This window comes from Glossina fuscipes, unplaced genomic scaffold (genome assembly GCF_014805625.2).
Source record: "Glossina fuscipes isolate IAEA_lab_2018 unplaced genomic scaffold, Yale_Gfus_2 116, whole genome shotgun sequence".
Lineage (NCBI taxonomy): Eukaryota > Metazoa > Arthropoda > Insecta > Diptera > Glossinidae > Glossina > Glossina fuscipes.
In genome coordinates this window covers 3968523-3978077 of record NW_023998459.1, presented here as the reverse complement: position 1 = coordinate 3978077, position 9555 = coordinate 3968523, and the positions used below count along the sequence as shown (strand labels likewise).

Genomic DNA, 9555 nt, shown 5'->3' with positions numbered 1-9555 from the left:
GACTCATAAGTTGTTGAATCCACATTGATAAATTTATAATTTCTACTCCGTGCAAAAGCAAAAAAATGAAAGTGTTTGATTCCATTCCGAATGTTGCTCAATACCAAATGTCATATATCATATTGTTATGGAAATCCCAAATCTAGTTGATTCCAGCTAAGGCATTTTCTAAAATAAAAAATTCCTTAAAGAGAAAAGAATTCAAATGTACATTTGCGAGGCGTCATGCAGTTGCAGACCGATGAAAGCAATTAGCGGAAAAGCAGACAGGTAACAAGAAAGTGAAAAAATTATAAATAAAGTGTGGTAAATGATTTGATTTTTCTACGATTTTTCTATTTGTTTGGCATCACATTTAATGAGATTCTTCTATAAATAATTTTATTTTCATAAAATTATACTAGAAGTATTATACTAAATAAAAAGGCAAACCTTAATAACTACATAAAAATTAAAAAAAAGGTTAGTCACTCTGATGGCACCTATCTTTCTTTTTCGTGAAATTGTTTCTACTTTAAAGACGTGTTTTTAAAACTTTTCAATTGTTTTAAAAGGTAAAAATTAAAAAATACTGGCAAATATGATATAAAATTATTATTATTATTTTAATTTTAGACTAATGAAATGAATTCTTAGACTAAAAAAAGACGTTGAGCACTAGCAACACAGATGATATAAAATATTTAGAAGCAAGAAAAAGGAAATGTCTATTAACTATTTGAAATGAATTGTGGTAATTGTGAATAAAACACGTGGCGCTTGAGGTTTAGTAGCCCTGTAGCAATTGTCAAATTCTGTTGTTAAAACCTCTACAGTAAGAAGAGTGAGGTAATGTGGGCAATGTGTGCTTAATATGAGGGAACGAAAGATGCATAAACCATTTTAATTGTTTCGATATTTTCCTTTTACTGTTGATATGGAATTAAGGAGTTTTGAAATTAAAACATTTGTTTTGTATTTTAAGTAAATAAAAAAGTAAACAAAGTGAAATTCCAATAATGTTTGAAGATTCTGTCAAAATATTGAACGTAAATCAATATTAATGAATAGAGCCAGTTATTTGAATTTTATGCATATAGACGTGTTATTAATGGATCTCGTCTTACCCATTTTTCTAATACACTATTAGGGAAGAAGTGCTTAAACATGTCTAATAGTGGTAGTAAAATTTTTTTTCAATATTCGATATGTCAAGGGGATTTAAGTTCATTAAGAAGTCGCAATTTCGCTGAAATCTAGTTCAAATCCACCCTCGGCACCTTTTCCAAGTATAGTATACTTTTTAAAAGAAAAATGTTCTAAGAGTTCTGTTTTTGATATATATTAATGTTAAGTACAGCGAGTTATTTTTTTAATTAGAAAAGAAGAAATTTTTTTATTCAACAATTTCCAAGAATGTTTTGAGTGGATATAGAAGCCATCCTATTGGAGGAGAATAAATATTTTCAATATTTACATTCTAACAAATGGTCGCTCATTCACTTCTCCTTTAATTTGCCAGAATTCCAAGTCGCTTGTTTACTTCTCCTTTAATTTGGCTGAATTCGAGGTTCGCTTGTTTACTTCTCCTTTAATTTGCCAGAATTCGAAGTTCTGAATGAAAGAATCTTTTAGATTGCAAAGCCGCCAGCTTTTATAATGAAAGAATCTGTTAAATTGCAAAGCCGTCGGCATTTATAATGAAAGAATCTGTTAAATTGCAAAGCCGCCGGCATTTATGATAAAATAATTTAAAATTTGAGATATATATCTATAAACGCGTGGCAGGCGCTGAAATCTCTGCACATTTGTGCACGCCAATAGACATAAAGAGTGAGAGAGAGAGCAGACAATGAACGTAATTATAAAGGCAATTTATTAAAGTTTTTTACTATTTATTAAAAGCAAATTAAAACTATTAGAAATATTCCTTTCAGATATAGAAATGAATTAAAATATCCAATAAATTGTTTCACTTTGTAATCTTTTATTGTACCATAATTCAGAGAAGAGGGTTTCATACATATCTCCAAAAACCCAAAAGAATAGTCATGTTTTATTCACTCAAGTCGTTTAAGAGGAAATGTACGAAATCAAGAATATTGAAGCATTTGTTTCGAAGAACTCTTACATAGAATAAAAATTGAACTCTCAAAAAAAACATTTGTTGCATTTAAAAATTATATTCATATTTAAATTCTTATTATGATGCAATAAACTGTTAAGTATTCGCACTTGAGCAATTTTAAAAATTTTATAGCTACTTTAATGGAATTCATAAGTGAAATCTTAGCAACAACGAAATGTTTTTCTAGCTATACAAGCGTAGTTCGCACGGTGAAAAGTGAAAGTAAAAAGTGAAAAGTAGACGCCAACAGTCCATTATGGCACGTAATTGTGCTTTATGGTTTATGGCTTTTATAAATTTAGGAGTGATTATGGCGTTAGATACACTTTGTTGGTGACACGCCACATTGACCTCGCGTGGCAAGACCAGTTTTGAGGCTCATATAAATCCAGCACAACGGAAAATTATGCTTATACAAAACAAGATTTATATCAATTAATATAATTTTGGACTAAAAATGAGTTGGCCTTTGTTTTTAGGTGTAATTAGAGACCGGTAAGTTTATTGCGGTTTTAAATAAATGTTTAGCAATTCCTCCAGTTCTGCTAACGTCTTAGCATAAATCCGTAACGGTTTCAGTTTTCACAAGGCTGAATTGCCATAAAATGTTATTTTATGTTCTTTCGTTTTAACGTTTAGTTGCCACCTTAATGTCATTGACTGATTCAATGCTTTAGTACAACTTATACATAATAGATAACCTTCCATTAATTATATTTATTACAGATTAATCATTAAGTGCAAAAACTTGAATTAATATCAATTTAGTTTAAAGAATTCCTAATTTAGTCATTTAAAGAAATTATAAAGTTTCCATTATTATATAGACCAAAAATTTGAATTAATGAGAATTTGAATTAAGAAGAATTTCTTAAAGAGAACAATGCTTTTCCGAATTGATGATACCTCACACTAGGTTCTGCTGTCCTAATGGATAGTGATAATTATTTGTAGCTATAATTGATTTCATGTAAGCCATCGGTTTAACTAAATCAGTTAATGAAGTCCTTCATCTATATCCAATTTATTAGTAAATTCTGATAATTTTATTCCCTCAAATCCTTTAGTAACATCTCCTAATATTCAACCAGAAGGCTATTTTTTATTCGTCTACGCAATTTTATTGTCTATTCCTAATAAATTAGGAGGAGTAATTGTCTTAGTATTATCAATTGCTATTTTAGGTATACTTCCATTCTCTCAGGGTCCTTATGTCTTATAAGTAAGCAGTCACAAATAAATAGGTTATAAAATAAGAGAAGCTAGATACTGCAAATCGACAAGTACGAGGCTGTCGAACATCGCCATAATGTTCTTATCAACCCTGTATTTCTCTGTTTAATTATCTGCTGCTTACGATGACTCAGAAAGTACATATGTTATAAAATATTTCTTTTCAAATCGGATAATGTTTTTCGCAGACGGACATGTTGAAGTGCGTTTCGAGTTTGACATCGGTGAAGAATATTCTTCAAGAGATTTTTGAAAGTTGGCTTTGCCCGTTAACAAGATATTGCAAAAGGGAATGAAATTTTATTATACTATAATATTGGGTACGCATGGGCGATTTTTTCAACTTTCTTACAGTTGCAACATATAATACTGCCCACAGTATATACTTGCAAATTTTCGGAAGTTTAGCTGATGCAAGTGTGAGGAACGACAAAAAACCTTTTTTCTCTTTCGAAAACGGGGGTTTCCTCACTTTACATGGTACAGTTTATTCTTAATACGAACCTATGTGCGAGAACTTCCAATGTGTCTGTCAAGTTGGATACCGATAGTTTCATTTTTGGGACCAGGCGAATGTCTACAACGCACATTACGTAGAGGTGTAGTCGGACAAGCCTAAATCGACTCAGAATTTGACGCTGATCAAAAACATATATACTTGGTGAGATCTACGAAACTTCTTTGTGGGCATTGCATATGAGTGTGTCCTAAAATTGACGGTTGCATTAAGAGAATACTACCATTCGTACAAAGCGTATTATATGTGCTGAATATGATTTTATCAAGCACTTAACTAATGAAAGGAAAAAATATCACACAAAATGGTAAGCATTAAGTTTCGGGAAGTCTAAACAGAAAATCGAATGTGAATTTGAGCCCAGAACAAATGCCCGCGGATCAACGGCAGGAATACATAGTAAATTGCAAAATTCATCTAAAATATATACGTAGATATTTCTGCCAGACAAAGTCTTCCTGATTCTCTTAACTTCTAGAAGTTGAACACTAAGAGATTTTACTTAAGAAACCACATCGTTAAGCCGAACGCTTAAACATTCTTTTAACATCGAAGAGAATTAAGTCAGCGGATTTCTTAGCCTCAAATTTTATTATAAGGCTCGAACATATGTGTAGGGACTGGTCCGAAGTGTTGCTGACATTTAAAATCATTTATTTAGAATAACATTTTTCTTCAATATTGGTTTTAACTATTTACCATTAACAGCGCTTTCAAAGAACCTGCTTGGAAAGCTAAAGACACTACGAGGTCTGTTTCCCGGACGGCCGCTATGAAACGCCGACCCGATGTGCAAGCGTACCGGGTGCTCATTAACAGCAATGTCAAAGATGCTTCTTTTATGTAACGTATGATATTTGCGATGTGTGATATCGTATTTTGTACCCATTTGGCCCAATTTTAGTTTTCTCTTTTATATAAAATAATTATTGTATACTGTGAGGGCCCATTTTCGGGGGTGGGGTAGCTCAGTGGCCCAGGAATTTAGTCACAAGAAATTTATAGTATTGTTCAGTATAATATTAATCACTTTATTCTCTGATATTTCACTTCACTTCAACAATAATAACGAAAATAAGAACAGTCCGTACTTACTGGGTTAGATGTTTCGTCGCGCTCGGCGCTCGTGACCGACTCCACAACTCACCTACTAACTTTAACTTCCTAATTAATCTACCTTAGCTTATTCTTATCCTACTTAATCTCCAACTTATTCTATATCTTATGCTAGCACATGTAAACTTTCCTCCTTCATTTGCTCCTCAACTTAGTCAACAAATTGTAATTGTACTTTTACAGGGATGAAAGACGTATGTTTTGGTTAAACATCGATTAAAGACGGGAATTAAGTGCTTGATGGGCTGTTGGTAGTAATGGACGGCTGCATTGCAAACATAGCCAATATTGGCTATAAGACAGTTATAAGATGAACTTTAGTTCTACTTTCCAAATAATTTTATGTAAACTTTCGGAGTATTGCTGTGAAATTTTGGATTTAACAAACATATTGCAAATTCTTCTGTTTTTCTTTCTACTCAAATCGTAAATACACACAAGAGCATAGTTTGTATTTCTCTCTAACTTATTTTGTTATTTATATTTAACCTGAACCACTTTCAAAAAAGTACATAATCTTCTTATATATATAGATAAACAGAGAATTTTACGGCCATGATGGGGTAATTTTTTGTGTACTTTTTACCAAAAATAAAAAATCAGATAAAATTCAGACAAATGTATATGTTAATGAAATTTTTCATGAATGGGCAAAAAGAGCAAAAGACAAACATATTTCTTAAATTGGTATTTTTTTTCTGACTACTACAAACGCAATATACTCGTCAACTTTATCACAATGTAAGAAGAAAATAAGTCAACACATATTTATATGAAGACGTTAAAATTGCGCAACAGAAGTAAAATCTATAGATTCGTGTTAAAATTATTTTTTAACTCTTCTATTAACTGTGAAATAAACGTAAAATTATTTATATTACAAGTACTTTCTTCAATAATATCTTGATTTATTTAAAAAACAAAATTTAGTTTTATTACCTCTTCCATGGGATTACTAAGAAAAAACAATTAACCTCAAATTCATGTGACAAGAAGCAATTGTTGATTTGTGAAAAATTGAATATCTAATATTGGAATGTTAAGTGCTACATATATTGTGAGGACGTTTCCGGCCCCTTCCTAATGGCTGGGGCAGCTCAGCGGCCCATGGAAATGGAAACACACAAGAAATTTATTGGTTGCAGGGACCTTTATTTTTCTCACTTTTGCTCTTACACTTTACTTTACTTAGTTAAAACCGACTTCCTACATCTACGACTACAACGCGACTTACTTAGTCGGAGACTAGAATCCAACTCTCTTTGTCAGAGACTCCAGCTCGACTAACTCGTCGGACCATTGGCCAGGGAGGTACGGGTCGTGCCGCTATGAGCGCGTATTCGGTTGGCAGACCCTTGGCTGTGGGTGATTTATTGTTGTATCGTGGGTGTTGTGACGCCGTCGTTGTGATAGTCTAATGTTGTTGTTGAGTTTGTTGCGGCTGTGGCATCTGTAACCGTTTTGCGTTAACGACGATGGTCACCCGTTGCCGTTGTTGTGGTAGTAATTGGGATTACTGCTCATGATGTTGCGATTGTGATAGTTGTCTTCGTTCGTGTTGTTGATGTAAATGTTGATGCTGTTGCTGGCGGTGTTGTTGTTGTTTTCACCGTTCTTTGTGTGGGTGCCGGGGGTGCCAGGAGAATGTTTGCAACAGACATTACACATGCTGACAGGCGGAGATGCTTAAAATGTATTAGAATTTGATGTTGATCGAGAAAATATAAACGTTTTGACAAAATGAACATAGCCCTCATCCTTCATAATGGATGCAAAATATGTAAAAAGAGAGCAGTGAGAGACAAATGGATTCCTAAGAAAGCTAAGACTTATGCAGAAGTTAAGATGTAAAACAATTTTAAAAGTTCTTTTACTTTCTTCTCTCAAAAATTTTCTGCAATTCTAAGCACGCTAAGGAAAGTTGCAGAAAAGTAGCACCAATTTGAAGCAAAGGAGAAATATGATAAATACAATATAAAAATCGTTTATCTAACTATCTGAACTCTTCAAGTAAATCAAAAACTTTCCTATATTTACATTATTATTCCATAAATCGCTTTATCCTATCGCCATAATCACCATCCACTTCACTAGGTGTCAATGTCAAGGGCATATACTAACTTGAAAAACCCGAGAATTAGCTATATGTTTATTCAATTAGCACTAACACTCGCTTTGTTCAATAATCTTATACAATACATTTAGTTACCCATAATTCGGAGATTTGCTACCCTCTCCCCATTGTGTCCTTTTGTCTTTCGGACCCCTTAACTACAAAAATGATCTTAATATCACACGTCACTCTGATTCAAAATCCCAAGCTCGAATCGTCAAGTTGTCCGATCTGTCAGGTGGCACATTCTCTTATTTTTCGGCGGTTCTACGCTAGTCTTAAGAATGTTACGCTACACCAAAATATATATAATACTGTAAAGCTATCTGTCGGGGCAAAATAAGGCACAGTTTTGATCCTCTTATACTTATATTTGCACATGGGTCTTATGAATTAAGTAAAAATTTGATGACATGGCGCAGAAAATATGAAACAATCAAGACAATATTCGATGAACGTCGCTATCTAGAGCACTCACCTTCTCCCATAACCTGTAAAAGGCCAACTCGTAGTGTAGCGTGCGGTACTTCACCTCCGTCTTTGCTTAAATCTCGTTCGTCAATCCATTCTCGCCTACAAAGCACGTTAGCGTTTGCTTTATCGTTGACTCATCTAGTATTCGTAAAAATAAACCCGGAAGCCACCTCGTGGGCAAGGTTGTCCTCTTCTAGTGGTGCTATTCAGGCTACTCTGTCTACATCTTCAAAGAATATTATTAAAAATGATAAATCCGTCACTCCCGCTTGCCACTCAGGTGTGCCCGGTGGTCAGCATGCTGGGAAAATTGCATAAGCTGCAAGTGTGGTCATTCCCTCTATTTTCTAGCTAATCCAAACTACTGTATCTGTGAATCCTATCATTTGTAGTACGCATGACGCCCGCTTAACGACAGTACCCCTCAGGAAGGCAATATTCGTATCAAGACTGACGCCTGGTACTTTTAAGTATAACATGAAATCTTACCTTGTTGCAAAAGTCGCATCTGTCAATTTGAAGCGTGTAATTTTAAAATCGGCTCCATCTTAACCTAGAACTATTTCGTCTTTTAAAGTATTAGTACAGACTAAAAACATCGAAATTTTTTTTAATTGAACCATTGTGGCCAGCTAGATTCTTAATAAAGGAATTCATTGTTTAGGATCGTCCCCGTATTATTAATTCTGCAGTATTTCCGACCTCAAAAAACTAAATACCAAAGCAATAACCTTATCTCCTAAATGTTTCTTCAGGCCCCTTATCTTTAATTTACCAAAATGTTAGGGGCCGAAACTCAAAATTTCGCTCTATTTTCCGAATTTCAGTGAGCACGGAGTTTTCCTGTTTGGCCTTCACTGAAACTTGGTTACGCCTGAATTTGTCGGAACTTTCTCACAATTCTTTCCAGGTTTTCAGAAAGGATCGATTGAATCGCACTGGTGGTGATGTCTTAATTACCATATCTAGTGCAGTCCCATCCTATTCAATTGAATTTTCTACTTTCCCGACGTGAATTTATTGCCATTTGGGCGAAAATGCTATAATCCTTCAATTACTGATATCTCTATGTATAAGAAACATGATGCCCTCATTTGTGATGTGGCCGAAAAGTCTAAATATACTGATATAATCATAGCGTTGGGGACTTCAATTTGCCACAAGTAACTTAGTGTTATAGTAATAATTCAGGCAGTATGGTCCCCACTTCAATATCTGATGAAGCTATTATGTTTGTCAATGAGTTATTTTATCGTAATTCACTTCAATACAACCGCACTCCTAATTGTAATAGCAGACTTTTAGATACCTGCTTTGCCAATTTCCCGGAGATAGTTGTAAATTGATGTTTACCTTTTAGTTTAACTGAAAGTTCGTACCATGCTGCAATTCGTTTTATTAAAGGCACGATGAACTACTCTAACGTGCCAAATGCAACTTCTCTAATAAATATTATGATTTCAACAAAACCAATATCTCACTGCTTAAATGTCCTACTTCAGGCATTATGCTTGATTTCTCTTCTGGAATTATTGAAACCTTAGTATCTTCACTCCATAATGTACTAAGCCTAGCTATGTCTGCATCCATTCCGATCAAGCAACCTCGCCTTGGAAACAGGTGACTGCCAAGGTGTAACGAGACAGTTCTTCAAAATTGGCGAGAAAGCTCGGAAGGCTTTTTAGAGAAGGTTGGTGCCTTTGGAACCAAACTCCGCAGTATAACATCTTCAAGCAAAAATTCGCGTTTTCTGCACAAATAGCGCAATTGGGCCACTGGATGGACGTTGAGATAAAGGCGTTCGTGTTGAACTTCAGGAAGTAAGTTTCTTTTTAAAAGTTCGACTAGAGTGGCTTTTCGTAGCGGCTGATCTAATTTGTCAGTCAGCTACAAAATACCTTCATAAAAATTGTCAAACGACTCATTCGTAGGTTGCTTGCGATATCTTATCATTTCACGATAATCCATAACGAGCGTAACGTTTCTACACCGCAA

General features: G+C 34.2%; 1 protein-coding gene across 1 annotated transcript; it reads right to left on the bottom strand.

The window, feature by feature from the left end:
* Window positions 1-6452: 6452 nt before the first annotated feature.
* On the bottom strand, window positions 6453-8973 carry LOC119640205 (histone H2B.v2-like). The gene is made up of 3 exons (XM_038038046.1): window positions 8914-8973; window positions 7565-7786; window positions 6453-6658 (listed from the first exon to the last, which is right to left on the bottom strand). Exons 2-3 carry the CDS (start codon window positions 7572-7574, stop codon window positions 6453-6455), a joined length of 216 nt encoding a protein of 71 aa, XP_037893974.1. The 5' UTR covers window positions 7575-7786; window positions 8914-8973.
* Window positions 8974-9555: the final 582 nt, after the last annotated feature.